Below are 27,647 nucleotides of genomic sequence, written 5' to 3' on the forward strand. Positions count from 1 at the left end.
GTGGGTAAAGCTAATTACAGAAAGACTTTTTTTTTTTGATAAATTTGTGTAAAACTGCCTAAAATAAATATATGTGTTGGATGATATGGTAAAACGCATACTCTACTACGTAACAAAATAAAGTAGCAAAGTCGCAAGACAATTTTAGGCCACAGACTATTCCAAATTTCCAACGTTCTATATGGTTAAGGTTATCAACATCAACATTCAGTCAAATTTCTGCCCCATACGTTCAGTTCACCGTACATAACACTCCCTCAATCAAGAATAGGGAACCCAACAACAACAACAACAACAACAACAACATAGGGTCTTAATCCCAAAATGATAAATGTTGAACCCGGGGACCTCTAGTGTGTACCGATTCATGTCCATAAATTATCTAAAATTAATAGGGAACTTAACAAAGGAAAAAATATGGCTAAAATTAATATGTTTCTCTATTTCCTAATTATCTTCATGATGATAATTCCACTATTTTCATTAGCACCAACTTATGTGGACCACATCTGCTCAAACACCACTAGGTTTACCACCAACAGCCAATACCAAACCAATCTAGACACCGTTTTTCGGTATCTTTCCGCCAACACATCCAACCCTTTCGGCTTCCACGCAGCACAAGCAGGAAATGGGACTCAAGACTTTGTGTACGGCCACTTCCTTTGCCGTGGAGATCAAGTCCCAAGCTCGTGCCATGAATGTGTGACTACGGCAACCACAACGGATCTACCAAAGACATATTGTCCTAATAGAAAAGACGCAATTATATGGTACGACGAGTGTATGGTGCGCTACTCGAATGAGTCATTTTTCGGAGTGTTGGATACTCAAATTGTCACAAACCGAGCGAATGTACAAAATGTTACAGGTAATGTCTCGCAATATATGGATATAATGGGTACTATGATGAATAATATTGCTATTCGGGCTATCAATGGCGGCCCTTATAAAAAATACGCGACGGGTTATGCGCGTTTTTCGAGTCTGGTGGGAGTTTATGGGTTGCAGCAATGTACGCCTGATCTTAGCGCTAGTTATTGTGACCAATGTTTGCTAAATGGAATGGAGTTGCTACCAGTTAGTAAGGGGGGCACATTACTTTTTTCAAGTTGCTATGTTAGATTTGAAGCCTATCCATTTTTCAACGACGCTGCTAATTTGACACTATCACCTCCCCCACCATCATTGCCATCGTCCACAAGTTCTAGTAATGGTAAGTCACACAGCTAAACTCGGTAACTATGCAACTGCCCCCAGTTTTAGAAATAATCAATGGTTTGGTAATCAACGGAAATTATCAACATATAGTCCCAAGTTGTTTAATTTACGTTTTTTTTAGCAGAAAGCCTTAAGCAAAGAGGTGGTCATTTGTAAGAACCGTTATTGAGTGACAAATGGACTATATGTTATGTAAATGATCAAATCATTATAATAAAAAACTTTCACAAAATAGGAAGTTATAAATAAAATTTCAAAAAATGAAATCCCCTATCTAATAAAAGAATAGGTGGATCTAAAACTTTTCTCTCCAAAAAAACATCTTCTTAAATACGAAAACTAATTATAATTAAAGTCCATTGACTAAATAAGGAAACTATTAATTATAATATTTTATTTTACTAAATTATTATCTTTTCATTAAAGTTAATCTTTTCATTGTGTACCAATAAATTTTTGAAATTCTATAGTGTACCCCCAAACTATATATATTAGGTTATACCATGACGTTACTTATTGTCTTTGATATGTTAATTTCTTAATTGATGTATTAAATCGTTTATTTACTATTTCAATTACTCAATTACCTACCCATTTACTTATGAATTCGCCAAATTACCCGTCAATCTACCAAATAATAAACGAATCTAACTAAATATTCATCAAATCTCCTTTATCTTTTCATGAATCATACCTGAAGTTTTTAATCGTAATTTGTGCTTATGAAAAGTGATTTGTGATGCTTTTTACATGGGATGGTGATACAACATTAATGAGTTAAAATAAAGGTCAAAATACGGTTGTTTAAAATGATAAAATTAACGGAAAGTTAAAAGAGGTTATGATAGAGAAATAAGTAAGAGGTTTAGTAGTATAATGTAGAATATAAAAAATAGAAGAGTATAATATAGTAAACCGAAAAATTTAAAGATACAAGTAGAATATATCAAAATTTGAAGGTACACCGTAGTACTTCGTATGTTTTAACATGGCAAATATACACTGAATTTGCGCAGGGAAACGTAACACATCAGCAAAGTTGATCGCTGATATTTTGGCAGCAGTAGTCATTCTATTGTTAGCAATAGTCATAATCCTCTATATTATCATTGCAAAATCAAAGAAGGAGCATGTTCCCGTCGACGGCACTGGTAAGAAATCTTCTAAAAAGAGATTCCAAATAATTATGCTTTTTTAATTAAATTGTTCAACATTATAAATGCGAGTTTTAAAAAATTTAACCAGACTATAACATAATAATAATAGTAATAGTAATAGTAATAGTAATAGTAATAATAATAGTAATAGAAAATAAATAGTCTTTATACTTTTTTGTTTGGAAGAAAGGAACAATATATAAATAAAAGGAGAAGAGTTAAGATTACATAATGGGGGCGGGTCGGGGGAAAGCGGCGCACAGGCCAAAACAGAGTCCAAAGTACAAAGGTCTACAACAAAAGGAGGGGGATGATCCCATTCAAAGCAACCTAAAGAAGAGCTGGTGTCCCGAATGGAGTGATGGGCAATGGCATCCGCGACACGGTTGGCTGTTCTTTTCTCAAATACAAGCTTCAAATGGGGGGGGGGGGAGTCCTGCAAGAGGGCCCTACACTCAAGAATAATATTAGTAAACGGTCCACAGGGGGCAGAGGGACGTAAAATGGAGATCACCGTATCAAGACAGTCAGAGGCAATCAGAACATTATTCACATGGACTCTAGAGCGTAAAATCCCATCACGAATGGCAAGGACCTCACAAAGGTAAGGGTTAGGACCAAGGATGCGGGTGGACCAACCTAAAACCCAGGAACCAAAACCGTCTCTAATGACACACCCCAAGCTAGCTATGGAAGAAGAGGGGGAAGAGGCCGCGTCAACGTTGGCTTTTAGCCAAGCGGCGGAAGGGCCCAGCTCAAAGGGTAGCAAAAGGCATCATGGTGGGTGGTAATCGTAAGCGGGGCAGTGCGGGGGCAGTCAGAGGCACGGATTCAGGCAGAGGTTTGGGAGGTGACCAAAGCACAGAAGGTGGAAGGAGAGTGAGAGGTGGGTGTGGAGAAGGTTAAATCACAGCGCCTAAGCCAATGGTGCCAAAGGACGAAGGTGAAGAGGGTAATCCAGCTAGGGGGGTGGGAGGTGCAGTTGTCAAAAATCCACTGCTGGAGGGCAGCAGTGAAAAAAGAGTCAAGGACATTAAGGATAGTCCAAAAATGAGAGGCAAAGCTGCAGTCACGGAGGGCATGAAGAGAGGTCTCGGGAATAGAGGGATTGGGGCACATGGAGCAAGACGGACTGGGCAAGATGTTCTTCCCAAAGAGGGAAGCTTTGTGTGGTAGTTTATTCCACCACACAAGCCAAAGGAAGACTTTGATCAGAGGTTGAGTTGGAAGGTTCCAAAGCCAGCTCAGATCGGGTGAAAAAGGAGAAGGGGTTTGGGTGAGGGTGGGACGACACAGGGAAGAATAGGCCTCACTAATAGAGAATTTGCCTCTGGGGGAAAGGGAGGTGGTAAGGGTATCAGGTCTCGGTGCAGACGGGATGGGGATGGAGAGAATGTTGGTAATAACATGATCAGGGAGGACGAAGTCGAGGGAATCGAGGGCCCAAACTCCATTAGAGATAATGGAGCATAATCTGGCAGTAGAGGAAGAATGATTTAAGGGGCCAAGAATGACATTTATGAGGGGACCAAGGCAAAACCAAGGGTCATCCCAAAGGCTAATGGTGGAGCCATCCCCAATGGACCAAGAGAGGTGGTCTTTTAGGATGCTCCAACCTCTTCCAACTGAAGAGTTAAGAACGATAAACACCTAAGAGGAGGAGGGGTGAATTACGTGTACGTTTTAAAAAAATTATCTTTAACTTGGTTAATTGATTAACTTAAGTAAGGAATATCGAGGTACAAAACTTGAGAGGCTTAATTGAATGTAAGTTCACAAGAAGGTACATCGGTTCTATGTCACAGTATATGTGACTATAACACAGAACTTGATTAGGTATATGCGAGAAATAGCAAAGTGGAAGAACGTAAAAGTAAATGAACAAACAAAAGACATTTTAAAAATTGGTTCAGCCTCTACTCCGAGGCCTACGTCCAACCGTTATTTTATTGCTTGTTTAGAAATTTACTCAAACTTACTAAACCCTTTACAATGAAAATAACTCGCCAACCTACTCCGGTTGCACTCAAACTTAAAGCTACTCTACTTCAAGAGTTTATTGGTTCTATCTCAAGGTGTTACAGAATCTTGAATCTCAAGAGTTCACTAAATGAATATGGAAATCACAATTAAGATCTAACACGAAAATCACGGAACAAACTCATTATGTCACAGTACAGCGAACTGATACTTGGAGGTTTTACAGCTTTTTCGAAAACAAATGAAGACTTTAAAAATCTGAAAAACGTTTTGCAAACACTTAAAAAACAAAGCTTTAAATGCACAAATAATTTGCAATGTTTTACAATAAATGCTTTGGATGTCTTGAGAAATAAATGAGACTAAGACACTCTATTTATAGTGGATTTAGTCTTAGGTGAGTATAACTTGGAGAAATTAAATACAATATAAAAATAGTAGCCTTGAGTGATGGTAAGTATTAGACTATAGGCTTGGGGCTTAAGAAATCAGAAAACTTAAGCTACTACACTCAACATGTGACCTTTTACCAAAATGGCAAAAAACTTTTCTTACTGTAGAAGTTTGATGAATCTTCCTTACCATTTTAGTAAAAGGTGTTTGCACAAATCTAGAGGCTTAGTCAAGTGGATTTGTGACCCAAAAATTTCAGATTGTTTTCAAGCTTTTGAAAATTCAAATGTTTAAGGTTTGAAATTTGCAAAATTTTAACATTTAAAACATTTTGTCGAAAGACCTCCTCCATACGGTAGTACCAGAAACCACAGTACAACGTACTGTTGCATGGTTTTGCCATAACTTGACTTAAATGAGAATGTTACACTTACTCTTACATTTTTCGACTAAGGCTTAGAAAATATCATTGTGGACAAGGCCCTCGGGAACTGCGTCCGCGGGATCCACACTAGGCATAATCGACTCGAGGTTCTTTCGAATCGAATTAAGACAAATTAGAGTCGCCACCAAGTTTTTTGGGAACTTGGAACCGTTCAAGTCAACTTTACACCTTTCATCGAAAAGCATAAAGCCAATCGACTACGAGTGATTAAAGATAAAGACTTGTACCCTATATCACTCGATTTGAATGACTCTCGTAATCCAATGGTATTTAGACGGATCCACAAACCATAGATCTTGAGTAAGGGGTGAGGGTACGTGTTGGGAAGCCCATAAGGACACCCAACCCCGCCCGTCGATAACGGCCTCTACTAAGTCAAGTATGGATTTCAAACAAGGTCATAGCTACTACGATATATGAAATGCAAACATCGTTTTAAACCCTAACATGTGACAACAATTTCTATGTCGTTTTAGATGCAACTAAACTAACCTTGTCAAAGTTGTAATTTAGCATGTGGGTTGATTAATCTAACAACATACAAAGCAAACAAGGCTTAAAGAGGGAATGGGGGAGCCGTTGGGATCTACCTATTACAACCCGGGCATTTCATGCCGACACAACGAGAAATTAGAAATACAACTCGATCTAAATACAATTGCTACATACAAAACCGTACACGATAACACACACGGCCAACCGGCCTAGAAAAACGTGCACAAGAGGGGTGGCCCACGGCTAACATGACCCACGGCCTTGGGTCATTCCTCGGGATGCGTGCTTTCACTTAATCTCATCGAATTAGACATAGGGCTACGCACCAAAGCATGCATTAGCATAAACCGGGCCATGTTGCTTTAAACAACATGCGATTTACTACGCTCTTACATGCATTGGGGAACAACCGTCTAACCAAACAAGACTAAGGTTTTTTGAAAGAGGTTTTGACTCGATAAAAGAAAACTAACTCGAAAATTACAACTCGATAAACAAACTATAAATTACAAGCTACAAAACAACAAAGAACAAAAGGTATAAAAAAACGAAGCAAGAAAGACAAAGAAGACGGCCAAGCTCACGGCCCAAACCACGACCACCCTCACGGCCAAGACAAGGCCATCCTAGCTCCTAGGTTAGGTTCATTGGTTAGATCGAATGATTGCGAAACGGATTAGAAAACGAGTTAGAAAACAAGTTATAAAACAGGTGGATCGATTGAGAAGAAACGCGCGAGTGTGTATTCTACACGGCCTAAAGGGTCCAATTAGGTCACAATATCATAAGATTAAGGCTTACTCGTCGAGTGTTAATAGGAAGGTGCTAATCACGCACTCCTATGCTAGCGAGAAATCAAGTGATAAGAAAGATGTATTCAATTAGGTTATAGAATTGTTAATTGATTTTAAAAGCTATGTCGATGCCACCTAACATGTCTAATTAGGTTATTAAAACGATCGAATGTCGTCTAAATACGTCATATGTTAAAAATCAGAGGTTAAACTAACATACAACGGATCCTAGGGTGTGTCGAATTGGCCGAAATAACAAAGGGGTCAAAAGCGAAGAGCGAAAGTTAGAAATTCGTTTTATTTATGCCCTACCTTGAACACGAGGATATGTAAGTGAGACGGGGGTGTACGACCGACTGAAGTAGCGGTTTATTTTCCCATCTCAAGTCAACGCGGGTGTTCATGGTGGTACTTTAACTCATACTCGGACTAAACTAGTTTCATAGTTAGTTTAAACGATAAATAAAGAACGATAAACAAACAAAACAAACTATAAGAAAAACAAACATAAAAACGAAATAAAAAGAAGAGAAAGAAGAGGATTTGATGCACCCTCAACCTACATGTATCGTTGACACCGTCTTGGGTCGTAATCGATGGTATATTTTATCTCGAGAGGCCGTCGTCGACGAAGAAACAAAGCAAACACGCGTTTTTGGCAAATCTGGACAGCAACTTTCAAACGATGATTTCTCCCTCGTTTCACGATGAAAATTCGATTTAAAAGATGTTTTGAAAACTAGAAAGAGAGGAGAACAGAGATCTTAAAGCAACCCCTGCTCGTTTTGAGTTATTGGGAACGAAAAACGAGCACAAACAGAACTGGACAGACAGGAACAAACCCCGAAAACAGAGTGTATAACACTCTGTTTTTCGAGGGATTTCGTGTACTCTCAAGGGCAATTTGGCTCGTAAATATTTGTCTAATGTGTAGATGGATGTTATGTGGTTAATTAGGAACAAGAAATTCGAGTTTTGATGGAGGTTTGAGGGAGGAACGAATTGTTTTTCGAGGAGGACACACAAACAGTTTCAGTTTGTATGTCGGTTTTGTGGAGGGATTTTGAGAGGCAATTAGGGTTTGTTTCTGAGGTTTAAAGCTTGTGAGTGATGGTAGGATGTGGATAGAACTTAGAGGAATGAATGTATGGTGTGGTATTTATAAGGAGTTAAAGTAGGTTAAAAGAGAGGGAGAGGCAATCGGGCTTCATCCCGTATGGCTGCTGTCCAGCAGCTTTTGTGAGGGTTTGAGGGGGGTTTTCTTGGTGATTAAGCTAGGATAATATGGGTAGGATACTAGGGTATGGGTTAGGGTTAATGGGTACGGGTCTTGGTAGTGTTTGGAGCGGGTTTTGGGCTCGAGATTGAGCTGCCAAAACAAGGGGGCTGCATTGGTTATGCGCGGGCTGTTGGGGGGTGTTTGGGGATGAAAATTGGGCCGTGGATAGGGGGTTCGAACAAGGGTGGATGGGTAGAGGCTTGGGTTGGTTAATGTACTCGAGATTCGTGCCAATTCGTAAAGGAAACGGGCTCAAAAACCGAGCTAAAATCGAGCTCAAAAACATGCTTTAAAACGAGTTTTCTTCGCTTTTTAAAATCGATTTTTCAAATCAATTAATACATTAAAATAAATGACTTTTCAAATCAAATATACTCATAAAATGATTTTTCAAATCAAATATTTATTTTATTTTCAATAAAATAAACTTAGGAAAATAAAATTCAAAATAAAATAAATTAAATTGAAATCACTTTAAAAAAAAGCTTTAATTTAAATATCATTTAAATTAATAAAAATGAACTCACTAAAAAAAACATTAATTTAAATATCATTTAAATTAATAAAATACTTCATCGACGACGCCCATTCTACATCGTAAAACGAGCTCCAAATAAATGACAGTGACAACTAAAGAATACATGTGTCCTATCATCATCGGGTGTTTGTCGGGTTCTCTATAAATTCCAATATCGACGGATACGGGTATCTACAATCATTGTCTTGACTTTCTTGATTATCTTGATCATCTTGAATCATTGTTGAAAGTCCATTTGATTGCTTCAATCACTAATCATTCAACTAAAAGCAAACAATCAAATAACAAAAGGGACTTGGCATCATCAACTTAACGTGTTTTAACACCAACGTTCTTCCAAATGTGGGATCCACAAGAGAAGGAACGACGGGAGGGAGTACAATATTTACTGTGGAGGGCCTTGGCGGCAATGGAAGAATTGTTGAGAAGGACGTTGGAACTGAGTTTAGTTGAGAGGGCATCATTAAGAGGCTCAGCGGCCTTAATTCCAAGGCCGCCAAAAGAGAGGGGGAGGGTGACAAGACTCCAATTAGCCAGGTGAAGTTTATTCGCGGACTGGCTAGACCAGAGGAAACTCCTCATGGTCTTGTCAATGTCGCGAAGAATAGAGGAGGGGAGGCGGATACATTGCATTGCATGATTAGGAATAACATTGATGGTAGATTTGATAAGGCAGATTCTGTCGGCTCTAGAAAGAAATCGGGACTTCCAAGTGGCTAATTTGGACTTAATGTTATCCACGATGAAATGCAAGTCATCTCGCTTAGGTTTTTTTCCCATGAGGGGGAAACCTAAATAAGTACCAAGGTTGTTGGTTCTCTTGATGCCAAGGGCGTCTTTGAAGACGGTGGCCTCGGGAGGGGGAGTGTGTTTAGAGAAGGTGATTTTGCTTTTGGAGCAGTTGATCTTTTGTCCTGAGTTAGAACAGAATGAGAGAATGGTGTCTTGAAGAGCACACAAGTTCTTGTCCGAGGTTCTGCCAAAGACTAGGATGTCATCGGCGGAGAGAAGATGGGAGAAAGACACCCCACCTTTTCCAAGGGGAAAAGGGGTCCACTCGGTGTCATGACAGGCTTGGTGAATGAGGCGGGAGAGGGCTTCCAAGCAGATAATGAAGAGGTAAGCAGAGAGGGGATCACCTTGCCTAATTCCACGGGAGGGGAGGAAATTGTCAAGAGGAGTACCATTGACGGTCACATAAGCAGAGGCCGTGAAGATGCAGCTCATAATGAGAGAGATAGTTTCGGGGTCGATGCTGACCGAGATTAGGCAGGATCTGATGAAGTCCCATTCAAGTCCATCGAAGGCCTTCTCAAGATCAAGTTTAAGGGCGAACCAGCCGAGTTTACTTTTTGAGGTGTGCATAGAGTGGAGGATCTCAGAAGCGATGATGAAGTTAGTGTCGGTTCCCCTTCCAGGATAGAGCTCCTTTGCTTAGGGGAAATCAAAGACTGGATGAAGGGCTTGAGACGGTTAACAATGATCTTAGTGACCATCTTATAAGTGGTGTTACAAAGACTGATGGGTCGAAAGTTACTGATGGATTGAGGAGAGGGGATTTTAGGAATGAGAGAGATATAAGTCATATTGATGGACGCGGGGACGGTTTTTGAGAGGAAGATATTTTGAATAAAGGGGATAAAGTCGGGTTTGATGATGTCCCAGCATCTCTTGAAAAAACCCGCATGGAAACCATTCGGTTCCGGAGCCTTGTTGGAGCCAAGAGAGAAAAGGGCAGCACAGATTTCATCGGCAGAGGGAATCAGGAAGGTCGTGGTGAAGGGGGGCCCAGAATGGGAGAAGGTAGCGGGGGGACAAGGTAGGCAACGTCCTTTCCAGAGGTGAAAAGATTGGTGAAGTAGTGAGTAATGTGGGTGTTCAAGACATCATGGCCAGTGATCACAAGACCAACATTGTTGGTTAAGGAGAGGATGCGGTTGAAGCTTCTACGGAGAGTGACAGATTTTTGGAAGAAGGAGGTGTTACGGTCACCGTCAGTAAGCCAACTGATGTGGGAACGGTCTTTCCAATAAAAATGTTCGAAATCCAGAATGCAGTTAAGTTCATGGGTGAGGGAGTCATTGAGGGTCAGGAGGAAATCAGAGTTGGGGTTAGTGCACAAGTTGCGTTGGACACCAAGTAAGCGAGAGGAGAGTCTATTTTTCCTTTTGGGGAGATTTCCAAAGATCACATTAGCCCTGTCGGTAATGGTCAAGCTCAGGTTAGCGAGTCTAGTCGGGATACAATCGTTAAGAGATGGCCAAGTGTGGGCCACAAGAGGGTAAAAGGATGGTTCGCAAGTCCAAAAGGTTTCAAACTTAAAGGACTTTGGAGCAAGGTGATGGGGGAGGGAAGTCTTGAGAATAATTGGGCAATGGTCAGAGGAGAGACGGGTCAGGTGGTAGTTGTGGGAGTTCGGGTAATGGTCCATCCAAGTTTTGTTAACCCAGACACGGTCCAGCCGTTCTAAAATAGGATTAAGACGCCGCCTATTAGTCCAAGTCCAGTTTCTATTGGACCCTACGCCTATCTTGCCTCGATTGAGGAGAGTCCATATATTGAGTTTGACATCCAAGGACCTCCGAACTGCGAGCTTCTCAAACTCAGTACTGATCTTTCGAATAGCAACCCTGCTGAAAGCTTTGGATGTGTGGGTCAGTTGGGATCAAGTCCTGGGCTCGGACCATCGAGAGCTCCTCTTGACTCTTTCCGGGTTGAACCACAACCCTCTCAGCGATTTCCAAAGCCACGTGCAAGACGTGGCAGAGGATGGGGTTAATCTGTCTTCCCTCGCCGAACCCTCCAACCCGTTTTTCCTACCCGCTAACATGAATATTATGTACTAGAACTGTAGAGGCATTGCTAGACCCTCCTTCCGAACCCATCTTTCCTACCTCATCAACGCCTACAACCCCACTATTGTAATCCTTTCCGAGACTAGAGTTCGATCCCCCCAACTCCCTGGCCATCATGCGTAAGCTCCCTTTTGACTCCTTCGAGATATTGGACCCGGTGGGATTCACTGGTGGCATCATCATCCTTTGGAATGCGGGAAAGGCAGCCATCTCCCTTCTGAACAAAACGAACAACTGATTAATGTGGTGGTCCAGGTACCTATTACTTCCTTTCTCTTCTTGCTTTCTGCGGTTTATGCGAGTCCAAAATTTAGGGTTCGAAAAAACTTGAGGAATGACCTTGTCAATGTTTCTGTTAACCAACCAATCGTTGGTTGATGCATTGGTAGCATGGGGTTGCGCTTGGTAGGGAGGTCTGCGGATCGATCCCCCACAACTGCGATTGGGAGGGGTTTAAATACCGTAATCCTTGTACACGCCCCGAAATCCGGATTAGTCGGCCCAATGTAGTTCGGATTACCGGATGGTTTTGACCAAAAAAAAAATGTTTCTGTTAACCACGACCTCCCTTGGGTCTGTTTAGACGATTTCAATGAAGTCACCTGTAGTGCCGATAAAATTGGGGGCCCAGGCATTAAGCTTAATAGAGTGAACCTTTTCAAGTCTTCCCTTGACTCTTGCAATTTAATAGTCTTTATACTAGTTGATCGATTTAATACTAGAAAATCAAAAGTCATCTACTAAATATGACGATTCTCGAATAACCCATCCCGATCATTCATACAATAGCTAAAAGAATGAATTTCAATTATATTCAAGAAGCACTCCTCCTTATTTGAACGGAAATAACAAATGGGTCATAACAAGCCACCAATTTTAAAAGAGCTGGATAACGAGACGGACAGACAACAATCACGTTAATCAAAGGTTGAGTAGGGATAATCAATACTGCAGTAGACAACGACAAAAACAAGCAACCTCAGAAGTGGTAACCACATTTGACGGGGCATATTCTGCACCCGCTGACCGAGTCAACACATTGAGCAAGGTCAAAGCCAAAAGACAGCAAGTCAACGTATTAGACAGCCTAACCGACGCAGCCTGTCGGCCTGTCACTTGGGTCTCGGTCTTGGCAACTAGCCGGCCGAGAAGCATATCCGCGTACTCACATCCAAGTCCCCTCGGCATGGAGTCAACCAGGCCCGTCGGCCTGCCATGGGTCCTTCGGCCGAGGGTAAGACAGTCTTTTCACCTGCTAGCCACTTGGCCACTACGTGACAAAAGATGAAAGTCTATAAATACTCCACTTCTCTCATTGAGAAAAGGATCCCAGAACTATCTGAAAAACACCTATTAAACTGGTATAAGCTCCCTTATCTCTCTACAATATACTTTGCCAAGTAATACACAACTTATCTCTTTAAGTTTACTGACTTGAGCGTCGGAGTGAGTTCGCTCGGTACCAAGCTGAGCCCTCAGTTTGTTCATTGTTGCAGGAGAGAGCGAAAGGAAGAGACAAGCAAAGACGTCACACTACAAGCTCACGTGGTCACAAATCCTGCTCCGGAATTACACCCGGAACAATTGGCGCCGTCTGTGGGAAAAGATACTAAAAGCTAGTCACCTCCCTTACAAAAAAAAAAAAAAACCATTCAAAGAGCTAAGAAGATGTCAAAACATCAAGAAATAATTGTGAGTGACGAAACCACATTCTACCAGGATGACACGTTCCCTAATTCTGAGATCGGGCAGTCCCCCACCGGCCGAGTCATTGAGCCGGTGAAGTACGGGATGCCAAGAGAGCCAGAAACACCGCCGTCGACCGGCCAAGTCACTGTCATGGGACATGTGGTCGATGCGGCCAAATTGAAGCTATTCCTGGACCTGATGGGTGGTACGCCGGTTACCCCTGTTCAAGCAACAGGGGCGGCAGCGCCCCCACAGGTGACCAGGGCCCATAAAGTGACTCCGAACAACTTGACCGGAGCAATACAAGGAGCTGGGCATGCTAGGACACCGGCGGAGCCCATGGTGCCAGTGGCAGACCTAAGTCCTTCCCCTACTCGCGGGAGGACAGCGTCGCCGCAGCAACAACGAGGCCTGCCCCGAAGAAATGAAAGAAGTACGACTCTCCAAAGTCGGACAACAAGAAGCCCTTCCCGCCAGAGGGAGGGAAGCCGGACTAAGGTTGCGAGAAGCCGATCGCCGCGTGTCATTCGACACGTGGTCAGACAGCCCCTCAGTGCCTATGTCCTCGATGTCTTTGTGCTGACGAAACTGAAGCTGCCGTCCCTATCATACAAAGGGGATAGCGACCCAACCGACCATGCCGAGGCTTTCGAGTCGTACATGTCGGTATGGGAGCAGCCTGACGAGGTGTGGTGCCGAGTCTTCCCAACGACCCTGCATGGGATGGCCCAGAGTTGGTACAAGGGGCTACCCAATGGTTCGGTATACTGCTATGCCGACCCGAGAGATAACTTCATAGCCCAGTATGCTTGCAACAAGAGAAGGGCCGTGGAGACATCGGACCTACTCACTATCCGACAGGGGGAGGACGAGTCCCTCCGAAGCTATGTGAAGAGGTTCGACGCAAAAGTTCAGCAGATCCGTGAGTTGAACACCGAACTGGCGGCCTTCGCACTGATGAAAGGCCTACCGAAAGGCGAGTTCAAAAACGAGCTGATCAAGTGCGAGGACCTCAACCTAGACACCGCCAGAAATATGGCCGATCGAGCCGTAAAGGTGGAGGACTATCACAAGACCTGGGTAGGCCACAACGAAGCTGGGCACCCAGAAAGGAGGAGTCGCCGGGACAACGTAGATGAAGGGCGCCGTGACGGGAATCGGTCACGGCCTGAGAGATTTAATAGGAAACAGAACTCGGCGGGCGCCGGGGGGAGTTCGGGACCATACACCCAGAACCGGTACAGCAGTCTCACCCCCCTGGTCAAATCACCGGCCGAGGTCTTTGCCCTAAGCAAGAATGAAGGGCAGAAATGGGCAAGGCCCGCCAAGGAGAGGGGGGACGGCGACCTTAGCCAGTTTTGCGATTACCACGGCCAAGCCGGCCATAAGACCGACAACTGTCGGCATCTGAGGAACGCCATCGAGGAGATAATCCGAAAGGGGGCCCTCAGCAAGTATGTAGCTGGTGGCCCAGAAACAAGCTCCGACGGGGCGAATAGAAAATCAGTATTCCAGCGAATGGGAGTGATCCAGGTTGTCATCGGGGGGAACGAGAATGGTGGGTCAACTAATGGGCACAAACGGCGCCTGAATGAGCTATACCAAGCCATCAACTTTGTGCCCAAAACAGCGATCCCCGCTTCCACAATCCCCGATATAACCATCGGAAAGAGGGACTACGAAGGAGTCGTTGCCCCGCACAGCGACCCGCTCGTAGTCCACCTAGACATAGCCAACCACTTGGTGAAAAGGTGCCTGAGTGACACAGGCGCCTACACAAACATCATGTTCAGGGAGTGCTATCTCAATCTCGGCCTGAAGATTGAAGACCTAAGCCCCTGCACCCACCCGCTATCTGACTTCTCCGGGCCGGCACTGGTACCCCGGGGTCAATGGGGATCACGGCGATGTTTGGCCAAGCCGATGCGGCTAAAAATGTTTTATCTTAGTTCGTGGTTATTGATGGTTCGTCCGCCTACAATGTTCTCATAGGCCGGGTCACTTTGAGCGAGGCCGATGCAGTGATGTCCATCCGGGCCCTGACATTGATGTATGTCTCGGACCGGGGGGAAGCACAAAAGCTCGTCTCAAAGGACGAAAGAGACGAAATAGTCAATGTCCAAGTATCTGCCAGAGGGTGCAACATGCAATCACTCAAAGTGGCGAAAAAGTCGGAGAAGGGGAAGAGCCCATCCTTGCAGCAGGAGGGTGATCCGATGCACACCAATGTCGGCATGGTCGAGGGAGCCGAGACCGAGGAAGTGGAAATTGACCCAGGACGCACTGTAACTATCGGTGTCGGCTTGGAGCCAAAATTCAGAGCCGATCTCGTAAACCTACTGAGGAAGAACAAAGATGTCTTCGCATACTCAGCCGCCGAAATGCCAGGCGTGAGCCGGGAGGTGATCGTTCACAAGCTGAACGTACTCTCCACCGCTCGCCCTGTCAAACAGAAGATGAGGAACTCCTCGGCCGAGAAAGATGAGGCCATCAAAGCCGAGGTAGACAAGTTATTAGAGGCGGGCTTTATCATGCCTTGTACTTACCCTGAGTGGCTAGTAAATGTTGTAATGGTGAGGAAGTCGTCAGGGGCGTGGAGGATGTGTGTAGATTTTACCAATCTTAATAAAGCGTGCCCTAAAGATTGTTATCCCTTGCCTCGAATAGATAGTTTAATTGACGCAACGGCAGGCTACACTATGCTAAACCTGCTAGACGCCTTCTCAGGGTATCATCAGGTGTTCATGGCCGAAGAAGACATGCCTAAGTGCGCATTCATCACCGGTAACGGCACATACATGTATAAAATGATGCCGTTCGGTTTGAAGAACGCTGGCGCAACTTACACTAGGCTGGTGGACAAAGTGTTTCAAGATCAAAAAGGGCGAAACATCGAGGCTTACGTCGACGATGCTATTGTAAAAAACAAGTCCGACAGCGAGCACTTGGCCGATTTGAGCGAAACATTTTGTTCACTAAGGAAATATAAGATGAAGCTTAACCCAATGAAATGCAACTTCGGTGTCCGGGCCGGCAAGTTCCTCGGCGTGCTTGTCAGCGCCAGGGGAATTGATGCCAATCCAGAGAAAGTCCAAGCAATACTAGACCTGCCGGAGCCGAGGAATCGAAAAAAGGTTATGATGCTGACCGAGAGGATGGCGGCTCTCGCCCGCTTCATCTCTCGGTCGGCCGACAAGAGCACCCCATTCTTCAAAGTGCTAAAGGGGAATAAAGACTTTAACTGGGGGGAGGAACAGAGCGCGGCTTTCAAGCAACTGAAAGCCCACCTTCTAACTCTCCCGACCCTGTCCAGGCCGACGCTGGGGGAGACGCTATATCTATACTTAGCAGTTACCTCGGCCACGGTCAGTGCCGTAATCGTCACGGAAGAAAACAAGCAGCAACACCCAATGTACTTTATCAGCCATACACTGCTGGTCGCCGAAAGAAATTATCCACTTATCGAAAAAGCAGCCCTCGCCGTCATCGTTGCCGCAAGGAAGTTAAAACCCTACTTCGACGCACATCCCGTGACGGTCTTAACCGACCAGCGATTGGAGAAAGCGTTGGAAAAATTCGAAAAATCCGGCAGACTTATCAAATGGGCAGTGGAGCTTTCCGGCTTTGGCATTCAGTACAAGCCGAGACCTTCGATAAAGGGGCAAGAACTTGCAGACTTTCTGGCCGAGTGCACATATCAAGAAGAATCACATCCCGGCGTATGGGAAGTGTATACCGACGGGTCCTCCACGGCGAACAGCTCAGGAGCCGGCATCCTTATCACCAGCCCTAACGGGGACGAGTTTGAGTACGCCTTGAAGTTTACCTTCTCGGCCTCAAACAACGAATCCGAATATGAGGCGGTGATAACTAGAGTCGAGTAAGCTAGAGCTGCCGGGGCGGAGCATATTGTGTTGAAGACAGATTCACTCCTAGTGACTAATCAAATCAGAGGAGAGTATGAGGCTCGAGACGACGGGATGGTAAGGTACCTGGAAAGGGTAAAAGCTGACACCGCAAAATTGAAATCTTTCCAAATACAGTGCATCCCCAAGTCTGAGAACAACCGAGCCGACGCTCTCTCAAAACTTGCCAGTTCAAGCATCAAGAATGTCAGTCGAACCATGCTGGTGGACATCAGAAATGCTAAAAGCATCACTGAGACCGTCGGCATGGTGGGCGACATCGAATCCGAGACGACGTGGATGACTCCGATAATGAAATACAAACTGACAAATGAGTTACCGGAGATCCGCAGTCTCTCTCAGAAGATAAGAAGGATCGCCGCAAGGTACTTGGTGTTCGAAGGAGAGTTATACAGAAGGTCCGTAATAAGACCACTTTTGAAATGTGTCGCCCCAGCCGACGCGGAGCTTATACTGACAGAGATTCACGAAGGCATCTGTGGACACCACATGGGGGCGAGAACGTTAGCCCACAAAGCTCTCCGAGCCGGCTACTTCTGGCCGACCATGCTGAAAGATTCCAGAACAAAGACCAAGAAATGCAATAATTGTCAGATGCATGCTCCGGTAATACATGCACCTTCCCGAGACCTGCAACCGGTACTTAGTCCCCTACCATTTGCACAATGGGGGATGGATTTACTAGGACCATTTCCGACGGCCTCCGGAGGAAGGAAGTACCTGATCGTCGCCGTTGACTACTTCACCAAATGGGTCGAGGCTGTCGCGGTACCTGCCAAGACCACGACGGCCGTAAGAAGGTGATTTGGGAGAACATCATAACTCGTTTTAGGTTACCCCAAGTCATGGTATTTGACCACGGCCGAGAGTTTTGGAGTGACATGGTGATGAACTGGCTGGAAGAGCTCGGTATCAAATTCGCATACTCCTCCGTCCGCCACCCTCGAGCAACGGGCAAGGCGGAGGCGGCTAATAAAACAATATTGAACGGGTTGAAAAAGAAGGTTGAAGATCTAAAGGGAAGATGGGCCGATGAACTACCCGGCGTCCTGTGGTCACTTCGAACCACGGAAAAAGAAGCAACAGTGGTGATCCATTCCACCTAGTCTATGGGTTTGAGGCCGTCCCGCTAATTGGGCGGCGGTCCGACATTTAGAACGCAAACCTTTGACCCAGTCGAAAATGAGGAAGGCCTGAGAGCCTCCCTAGACCTGGTCGAAGAAAGTCGAGATACGGCACGACTCAACTTGGAAGTGTATCAAAACCGAATGAGAAGAGCATACAACCGTAGGGTCCACAAAAGGGACTTAAGAGTAGGAGATCTAGTCCTAAGAAAGTCGGCCACAACAAACAAAGGAAACATCCATGGTAAAATGACGGCCAACTGGGAAGGACCCTACAAAGTGGTTGAAGAAATGAGGCCGGGGACGTACCGGCTGACAGACATGGAGGGAGTGCCTCTAATGAGCCACTAGAACACAGACAACCTTAGAAAATACTTCATATAGCGGCGGAAGTGTCCGAGACCGTTGTGGCCACCCCAACGCGTGATTATATCTAATGAAGAGTGATCCAAGTTTTCCATCAAAATGAAGAGTCCCCTCCGTAGTCGTACCAAGGTAGACGCCACGGCCAAACCGGCAACATCGCAACGGCAGTTGATACTCGCGAAAGCGACCAACATGCTTAGTAGACGCCAACCGGGCAGTCACTACCAATGCAGTTGATACTCGCGAAAGCGACCAACATGCTTAAGAACGTATGAGTACAGTTGAGAATGCAAATATGACTGCCCCGGCCAATCCAGGAGTGGCAGAGGAAGCGATCAATATGTCTATAGATACAAACGCTGTCGAGCCGTAACCTCGATTGCCTCGGCCAAAGCCGGGAGTGACGGGGAAACAACGACCGATACGCTAACATGTTCACAACGGCAGTTGGGAAGCGCAAATCTGACCGCCTCGGCTAAGACCGGGAGTGGAGGAGGAAGCGACCGACATGCCAACATGTTTAAAAACATGTCTACAACAGCGGTTGGGAAGCGCAAATCTGACCGCCTCGGCTAAGACCGGGAGTGGAGGAGGAAGCGACCAACATGCCAACATGTTTAAAAAAAACGTTTAAATACAGTTGAGATACGCGTTCTAACTGCCTCGGCCAAGCCGAAGGTAAAAATGAAAAAAAAAAGCGCTCAATATGTTTAAAAACGTAAGGAGACAACTGAATGGAGGATTGAGATCAAAGCCCCGGCCAAGCCGAGGGCAAGTAAACAGACTTTATTAAAAATGTTTACAAGTAAGACAAGAAAAAGTCGACGGCCGTCCCCATAGGGATAGCCTAAACACAACCTACCAAAGTTTAACAAAAACAAAAGGTACAGCAAAAGGTTACAAACATAAGACTTGAAAGCGCCACAAGGATGGCAGGGAGAAAAGGCTCAATAGTTGGCCCCCGAACAGCTGAAGCTGTCCGAGGGACCGAGTGAATCTGGTGACGACCGCCCGTCTCCCTATGCTTTATTCTTGCCGCCACCGCAGCAGCAGCAAAGCATCACCAACGGTGGGCGGCCCAGAGGAAGGCTTGGCAGCTTCACTTGCCTTGACCCTCTCAACCTCTTCTCTGGCCTCCTTCACCTTAGCATCCCGGGCCGCCTTCTCCGCAGCCTCCTGAGTGGCCTTCGCCGCCTTCGCCTCATCCGCGGCCTTGGCCTCCGCAGCAGCGGCCTTCTCATCCAGAAGCCGGTCAAATTCTTGCCACGGGAAGGAGCCTTCAGGAACGAGCTCTTCAATTGCATCCCTGGTAGCATCTTCAGCTTGGTCCCGGTACTGGGCACACATGTCAGGGATGATGACGGTCTTCAGCGTCTCGATGTCCTTCTCCCTCTGAACAAAGATAGCCTTGGTGTTCTTATGCTCCTTCGCCTCAGCCGAATGCAGAGTCTTCCATCTCTCCTTCTGCTCAACCACGACCTTATAGCCGCCCTCAAATTTGTCTTTCTCCTCCCGCAGCTTAGCAGCGTCAGCCTCCGCAGCCTCAACCTTGGCTCTCTCGGCTAGGACCGCCTTCTCAGCGTCCTCCCTAAGCTTTCGCTCAGCAAGGAAGTCCTTTTTGGCGGCCTGGAAGTCCTCCTTCGACCTCTCGGCCTCCTTCTTAGCAGCGGCAAGCTCGAGCCTAAGCCGTTCAAGCGCAGGGGAAGCTTGAGCCATGACCTTTTCTTACTCCATAATATGAGCATCGGCTAGTTCAGCCCACTTCACCAGCCTCTTGGACAACCTTATGCCTTCCGCCGTAAGCTGAGCGGGGGAAACCTTCTGGGATGAGGAGTCGACGGTGACATTTTTATTGCCCGTCTGCACAGGCTGCTTCTCCAATTGCCGTTCGGTGAGAACGACAGCTGGTGGCGGCTGATCTACAAAAAACCCAGACAAAGCATCCATGTCAACATTCATTGACATGTCAGAGAGCCTGTCATCAGGGACGCCTAAAGAACCTGCTAAATCCGAGCCATGGGTTAGATCCGTACCAGTTCTGGCCTTCTTGGACAGAGGGCCGGCTGACCCCTTCTCTAGCCCTGCCTCGGTAACAGCAGCAACAGGCGTCTTTTCCTTTCTCTTATTTGAAGGAGGAGGACCCTCCACAACGGTGACCTCCTCTTCAACATCGACGACCACCTGCTCCTTTTGGACTGCGGGGATTGAAGATTGAGCTGGAGTTGACGCCGTTGCCGCCATAGACATTGTTTTTGGTCTCCGGCGCGGCACGTTGCCGCCAATCTCCGCTTTAGCCGCCGCCACATCCATTGCCTTTATCGCCTGCTCTATAAGCTCGTGCGGGGCCGGTCTGCGATCACGTGGCGCGGCCTTAGGATGCAGCTTAACAACTCTCCCGCCCTGGTCGAGTCCCAACCTTTTTAGGATAGAGACGGAGAGATCCTGGCCGAATCGATCTGCAAGAAGCAAAGTAAGAGTTAAGTAAAAGAAGTAAACCAGGGCAAATACAGAAGCTTAAAAAGCAAAAGTGGGCCTCACACCGACCCTACTCACCCTGGCCGAGGGCCGGTATGAGGCCGACGTGGCAAAGCAGCTCGTCTTGAAGGACGATCTGCGTCGGGGGCATCCATCCCTTCGGCGTGCCATCCTTCTCAGCCTCGAACAGCCTCATTGCCCGCTCTTCGTCCTCCTTAAGATAGACCTTCTTGGCGTCCATCTTAAGCTTATTCTGGGAGACATATCTATCATGCTCTCCCTGATTCTCACACCGCAAGTTGACGCTGCTCTGAAAGGACCGGGGCAGTGGATAGTCCTCCGGCACCTCAACATATACCCACCGCCCCTTCCAGTCCTTACAAGATGTCAGCTTGGAAACGGTGACGTAACCCCGGCTCGGTCTGTATACTGTACCACCCCGAGCCGCCTAGGGTAGTCTGCCGAAGATGATGAAGCCGGCGGAACAGGTTAACCGTTGGGGCCTCCCCCTTAAAGATACAAAGCCACACGAAGCCAATAATAGTCCTAATGGCCAACGGATGCAGTTGTGCCACAACGACGTTCATAGCTTTGATTATGGCGGCAACGTGTTCATTAAGAGGAAATCGGAGCCCATACTCCAGATGTCTGATGTACACGCCGATACAGCCTTCGGGAGGGCAAGAGACTGCCTGATCGTCCTCAGGGACAACAATTTTATACCCCCTGCCGAAGGAATAATGGTCTTCAAAAACATCAGGACCGGAACAACTAGCAAACTTATTCGTCCAAACACGATCAGGATTGATCGAGCAGGCATCGCCGTGCCACGAATAACGCGGCCTCTCTTCGTCGTCGTCATCATCAATACCCTCCAAAAATTTCTCATCAATTTCAGGAGAAGGAGACTTGGGGCCCCCGAACCCTATCGGGGTGACAACCAGTGGCTCCTGCTCATCAGGATGCGACGGTTCGCCCCCCGGCGCAGAGGTACTAGGCATAGCATCGGCATAAGACATGGTGACAACAATTATTTAAACAAGTAAAAAGTTGGGAAAAATTTGTTTGTTTACCTTGGAAGAAAGTGTTACGCCGAGTAACGCTTTGGAGACTAGAGAGAAATTTCTTCGAAAAAGCTAAGAGAGAGGAAATTTTTTGAGAAAACGAAGTTTGATGGCCAAAATGAGGGGATAACTGCTCTATTTATAGAGCAAAACCCACTCAGTGGACCAATCAGAGCAAAGCCCATGAAGCGTCCACCAATCAGCACCAAGCCACGTGTCAAGCATGCAGCCACGGAATGTCAATCGACATACAGTAACAAATCTTCTTCGACACGCTCCTTGGTATCTACTTGCTAACGGCCAGCTGATCAACCAAGCTTGGCAGCACCGGCCGGGGGCAATCAAAAGCTCCGGCACTCTCAACCTTAGTCTCGGCCAGCGCCATTTTCCTTTTCCACATTGGATGTCCATTACACAACCATGTGGAGGGGGGATATGGTACGGCCTGAACAGAAGAAGCCGAGGAAGAAGCTCAACATGCGCAGAATACGCTCAACACTCATCGAAGGTCCATACCACGGCATAGACTACGCTGGGGGCAAATTGATGGGGCATATTCTGCACCCGCTGACCGAGTCAACACATTGAGCAAGGTCAAAGCCAAAAGACAACAAGTCAACGTATTAGACAACCTAACCGACGCAGCCTTTGACACTGTCGGCTGTCGTCACTGGGTCTCGGTCTCGCAACTAGCCGGCCGAGAAGCATATCCGCGTACTCACATCCAAGTCCCCTCGGCATGGAGTCAACCAGGCCCGCCGGCCTGCCATGGGTCCCTCGGCCGAGGGTAAGACAGTCTTTCCACCTGCTAGCCACTTGGCCACTTGGCCACTACGTGACAAAAGGTGAAAGTCTATAAATACTCCACTTCTCTCATTGAGAAAAGGATCCCAGAACTATCTGAAAAACACCTATTAAACTGGTATAAGCTCCCTTATCTCTCTACAATATACTTTGCCAAGTAACACACAACTTATCTCTTTAAGTTTACTGACTTGAGCGTCGGAGTGAGTTCGCTCGGTACCAAGCCGAGCCCTCAGTTTGTTCATTGTTGCAGGAGAGAGCGAAAGGAAGAGACAAGCAAAGACGTCACTCTACAAGCTCACGTGGTCACAAATCCTGCTCCGGAATTACACCCGGAACAACATTAACAACATCATATAAATTAAACAACGGCCGATCAACCAACTACGACAATAACCATTATTCTAAATTAAACCAAATCTCAATATCATAACAACAGTATCTTTATCAACATCATATCTCAAAAATATCATCCCAGTTCTGAATCTGCACAATCCTCAAAGAGCGGGTTCTTAAAAGGTAACAATGAGGCGGCATGCCTGATCAACTACAGTCAGGATCCATCTCCCGAGGCGAATCTTGGGGTAAGGGTTGGGCGTGAGATTGGAGGTAGTTGTAATGAATTTATAATTTATCCGCATTCTAACTCCTATCCAAATTGGACTAACCAAATACTAGAATAGATTGAATTCATTATAATCAATTCCAAAATTTTAAACCAAACACTCCCCTAAAGGTTGGAGCTATGGTACGAATACAATCACTCTTGGTCATACGACCATCACCTTAGCTGACGTCACCTATCTGATTGGCTTTTCCCCTATTGGCTCTTAAAAGAGTTACATTCCATTAAGTGAGAGCCAACTTTTATAAGTATGGCAATGTTGATTAAGACCACTCCAATCAACTTTGCCTTGATAATTTTTGTAACACGCCCAAAAACAGGCTTTCAGAATGTTTTAAATTAATTTCACAACAAAATTACGCAGGGACGAAGCTCGGACAAAATAAAAACAGGGGGATTTTAATTTCGCCGATGTATACCAATTTATCTAGACCTCACACAACTAGTATAACACTCCCGATATTAAATACGACTTTTAAATTTTATATAAAATGTACCAATAATTAAAATATACTTTTAAATGACTTCATCATTGATTTTTCCAAATAATTGACTCCATATTATATACTCCGTAATTATTTTCTAACGATAGTCTATACCATGTTAAAAATAAATAAACATTTAATATGTATCATAAGGTGATTTTCTGATAAATTTTTAATCACCACCAATATCATTGTTGATATAAGGATTATTCTCGGTGGTAAAACATGTTTTCCCTTACTATATGCTTCATGTCTCTATGAATTGTTTACATATGCTTTATAAACTAAAACAAGGTAAAAAGAATATGAAACAAGTAAAATAATTAAGAAAAACAAAAGCAAAAAATTGGCCTTACCATGCCTTGAACACAAGACCACAGGAGACCCAACCAAAGTTTGAACGATGAACTAACCACTAGGTCATTTCTATTTATTGTTGCATTAGTTACTTAATTCTTATTTGTTCCTAATTCTACCTGGGCCATGGCCCGCCTGGCCAAAGCATAGCTTCGTCATTGAAAGTACGCGGAAGTTATCTTCCTTGCATACGTTGTGTTAGAATATGACTCGTCCGAGTCGTATTCGGTTTTGGGTATGTGAGAGTGAAATTTAAAAATGAAAATAAACTAAGGATAAAATGGCAAGTAATGTCCGTGGAAGAGCAGTAATTTATACGGGTCGTGTGTAATTGTGTGCAGGTCACATGCGTTGATGATCAGTTTGTATCACGTATGAATTCAGGGCTTTTCTACGTGAAGTGGGCTTGCTATATTGTTTATTTTAGTATTGGAAAGTTAGTGCAGATCCTTGGGAATTTCCTAGCTTTAGATTAGTCTTTGATTAAGACTAAGGGGTCGTTTGGTTCAAGAAGGTGGAATGGAATGGATTAGAATCTCATACCATGGAGGTATGGATTGAGATCCCCATACCACTCTAAACTTGTTTGGTATGTTTATTTTTACATTATGGGGGAATGGAGTTGGAAACTTGGGTGAAAACTTAGGTATGAGATTCTAGGGGGTTGGAATGGAGTTAGAATCCATCAAGTATCTAACTCCATTCCAAAACAAGCCAACCAAACACTAGATTTGTCCAAATCCATTCCTATCCATTCCAAACCCCTCAACCAAACACCCCCTAAGATTTCCTTAGTTTAATTAGTTTCCTAATTAGTTTAGGTATATAGTTATGTGTGGAATAATACTATATAAAGACCCAATTATATTCTAGGTTAATTAAGAGAGAAAGGTAGAAAACTTGGTGAGGCAAGTTTGAGAGCTCGTCTTTTGTAATCTGTAATTCTCTCCCTACATAGTGAAATATTTCCCTGGCCCTTGTGGACATAGCTATCGTATTGACAGTGAACCACGTAAATTCTTGTGTTCTTTATTTTGCTATTGTTATTGCATCGTCTCAACACGCTTCCGCGCATAACAATTGTCATCTGAGCTAGGTTATTTGATCTGGGAGAGATGATGGCACAACAGTTAAATACAAAGATCGACAGATTTACGGGAAGGAATAATTTCGGACTATGGCAGATAAAGATGAGGGCTTTGCTTAAGCAGCAGTGTATCTGGAGACCGTTGACGCTGGGTTTCTCCACAAAGGTGACAAAGACTACCACAGGGGCGGTGGCAGGTGCTGAGTCGTCAGTCACAGTGACTGAGGATCCTGAGTTGGTAACTATGGAGGAAAGGGATCATGCTAAAATCTTGCTATGTCTGGCAGACGACGTTACTACAGAAGTTGCAAGTGAGGAAACTGCAGCTGGCTTGTGAGCAAAATTAGAGAGTGTTTATATGACTAAAACACTCACCAATAAATTATTATTGAAACAGCGTTTGTTTAGCCTCAGAACGCAAGAAGGTATGTCACTTCGGAATCATCTAGATAAGTTTAACTCTATTTTACTAGATCTACGTAATTTAGATGTTAAGATAGAAGATAAGGATGCTGCGCTTATTTTGTTGGTTTCTTTACCGTTATCATATGAGAACTTTGTAGAGTCACTTGTGGTGGGTAAGGAAACTTTGACCCTAGAGGAAGTGAAGTCGTCGCTTCACACTAGGGAGTTACGCCAGAAGGTAACTAATGTTGTGGTAGATAATCAGGCTTTGGGATTGGTTGCTAAAGCTGAAAAGGAAACGATTCAGACTGGAGGGAAAAAAAAGAAGTCTTATAGGCCTAAGTCAAAGGGACCAAGTTCTAGTGATTATTGCCATAACTGTGAGGAAAAGGGTCATTGGAAATTAGAATGTCCTAAGCTAAAGAAGGAAAATTTTGCTTCTTTTGCAGCTGCACAACAATCAAAAAGTAATTACGACTCTGAGGATGATCTAGCATTGGTGGTCCAAGAAAATAAGCATCTAGGTGATAGATGGGTTCTTGATAGTGGATGCACATCTCACATGTGTTCTAAACGGGAGATGTTTCTAACATATAGTCATCATAGGAGCACTGTTACCATGGGTGATGGAGCAGTTTGTGAGGCTGTTGGAGTAGGCTCTGTGAAGTTTTTAATGCATGATGGAAAGGTTAGATATCTCAAGGGTGTAAGACATGTTCCACAACTTAAGAGTAATCTTATTTCTCTTGAAATGTTAAACCGGAGGGGTTTTAGATTTCAAGGAAAAGGTGGAGTATTGAGTGTGTGGAAGGGTCCATAGGAGTTGCTTCGTGGTGTGAAGTCAAGTGCAGGTAACTTGTATCTTTTACCAGGTAAGGCATTGGCTAGGGGGATATCACCATCTAATCATTGTGGTAATGTAGAGGTGAATCATACTAGGCATATTGGTCTAGAGGGGTTGAATCCTGCTTCTGGGTTGATAGTTGATGAAGTCGAAGGTGAGGTAGAGCTTGCCGAGGCTCTAGTGGTCGATGGATCAGGATCAACAAGAAGAAGTTCAACAACCGGACTGAAGAGTTCGTCTTGTGTTGAGGATGATTGTGTCAACGGGAAGGTGGAGTTAGGGGATACTCCTAAAGTCCGGTTTGATAAAACAGATCGTCAAGAAGAACAACAAAGAATCTTTCAGTTGAGGAGTGGTATGATAAGGTTGGAAATTTTGAGCCTTGTATACTAAAAGGTAGCTATTTTGTCTCGAGCAACACGTCTAAGCCAGAGGATGTTGGGTTGAGTGGTGATTTTATATGGAGTCACCAGTTTGCTAGCGCGTCCCGGTGAGGGCGCGGGATCACCGTGGCGAGGGTGTGAGTGCTCCAGCGCGAGCACGGGTAAGGAGCCCCGACGGGGGCGTACATGCCTCGGCATAGGCATTTGACTCCGGCGTGGGTCATGTTCTAGCTAGAGTTTAGCTCATCTTGGCTAAGGTGGAGCTAGCACGGTGTCTCATGGCTTGAGACTGGTATCGGCAATCATAGTGTGACTATGATGGAGGGCTCAGTTGACTGGAAGTTGTTCGTAGATCCGACTGTCCGAGTCAAGGTGGAGATTGTTAGAATATGACTCGTCCGAGTCGTATTCGGTTTTGGGTATGTGAGAGTGAGATTTAAAGATGAAAATAAACTAAGGATAAAATGGCAAGTAATGTCCGTGGAAGAGGAGTAATTCATGCGGGTCGTGTGTAATTGTGTGCAGATCACATGCGTTGATGATCAGTTTGTATCACGTATGAATTCAGGGCTTTTCTACGTGAAGTGGCTTTGCTATATTGTTTATTTTAGTATTGGAAAGTTAGTGGAGATCCTTGAGAATTTCCTAGCTTTAGATTAGTCTTTGATTTAAGACTAAGATTTTCTTAGTTTAATTAGTTTCCTAATTAGTTTAAGTATATAGTTATGGGTGGAATAATACTATATAAAGACCCAACTATATTCTAGATTAATTAAGAGAGAAAGGTAGAAAACTTGGTGAGGCAAAGTTTGAGAGCTCGTCTTTTGTAACCTATAATTCTCTCCCTACATAGTGA

General features: G+C 44.9%; 1 protein-coding gene across 2 annotated transcripts in view; it reads left to right on the forward strand.

Moving 5' to 3' along the window:
• Window positions 1-244: 244 nt before the first annotated feature.
• The window catches only part of LOC141642610 (cysteine-rich receptor-like protein kinase 15), a 77,462-nt gene continuing 50,059 nt past the window's right edge, over window positions 245-27,647 (forward strand). Inside the window, exons 1-2 of one of the 2 annotated variants that reach the window (XM_074451455.1) lie at window positions 245-1,216; window positions 2,238-2,372. In XM_074451455.1, the coding sequence (XP_074307556.1) occupies window positions 418-1,216; window positions 2,238-2,372 (934 nt within the window). In that variant the 5' untranslated portion in view covers window positions 245-417. The remainder of the gene's footprint in view (window positions 1,217-2,237; window positions 2,373-27,647) is intronic. The other variant, XM_074451454.1, reaches the window with a different exon arrangement.

Source organism: Silene latifolia, chromosome 2, assembly GCF_048544455.1.
Source record: "Silene latifolia isolate original U9 population chromosome 2, ASM4854445v1, whole genome shotgun sequence".
In the NCBI taxonomy this organism is placed as follows: domain Eukaryota; kingdom Viridiplantae; phylum Streptophyta; class Magnoliopsida; order Caryophyllales; family Caryophyllaceae; genus Silene; species Silene latifolia.